This window comes from Propithecus coquereli, unplaced genomic scaffold (assembly GCF_000956105.1).
Source record: "Propithecus coquereli isolate 6110/MARCELLA unplaced genomic scaffold, Pcoq_1.0 Scaffold50, whole genome shotgun sequence".
Classification (NCBI taxonomy): domain Eukaryota; kingdom Metazoa; phylum Chordata; class Mammalia; order Primates; family Indriidae; genus Propithecus; species Propithecus coquereli.
In genome coordinates, this window is record NW_012150841.1 from 302859 (window position 1) to 303492 (window position 634).

The 634-nt window shown below is 30.1% G+C and overlaps 1 protein-coding gene across 1 annotated transcript in view; it reads right to left on the reverse strand.

Annotated features, from left to right (window-relative positions):
* PTPRQ (protein tyrosine phosphatase, receptor type, Q) overlaps window positions 1-634 on the reverse strand; it is a 303100-nt gene that overhangs the window by 203089 nt on the left and 99377 nt on the right. The window contains exons 18-19 of the mRNA XM_012656309.1: window positions 404-411; window positions 7-141 (exon numbers count right to left, since the gene is read on the reverse strand). Of these exons, the coding sequence (XP_012511763.1) occupies window positions 7-141; window positions 404-411 (143 nt within the window). The remainder of the gene's footprint in view (window positions 1-6; window positions 142-403; window positions 412-634) is intronic.

Consider the following 634-nt stretch of genomic DNA (forward strand, 5'->3'; position numbering starts at 1 on the left):
TAAAAGTACCTGAAGTATTTCTGTAATAAACAGAATAATATTGTATAATCCCATTAGGTTTTGAAGGAGGTGTCCAAAAAAGAATTATTGATGAAGAACTGAGGTTTACATAATGAACATCTTTGGGAGGATCACTTGGTGCTATAAAACAAACAAAACAACTGAACAAAAAAACTGTACTTGTGGTTCCAAGGATGTCTGAAATGTCCTGAATTTTACCTACATTTATAAGTGAAAGTGATGATAATTGTTTTAAACTAGAAATTACATCCATTTAGATGTCAAAAACAAAATCCATGAGACTCACTGGGCTATCCCCTTTAATACTTTGTCATAGTAATATTTAAGCAGAGGACAGATGGATTTCTTACTCATAACATACTATTCCAGCTCTAAAACATACCCACTGCCCTGGATTTGAAAACGGCATTATAACAAATTTCCAATATAGAATATGTAACATGAAATTCTAATTTAAATTAGAATTTTAATATTGAATAATAAGGGTCATAGGCAGAGAACTGATTTCATGCATTTTATGTTGTTTCAATTCACAAACACATAAAATGCTTACTGTGTGTCAAGTAAGTTCTGTGTTGAGTGTATTTACAAATATAAACTTATTTAATCCTTA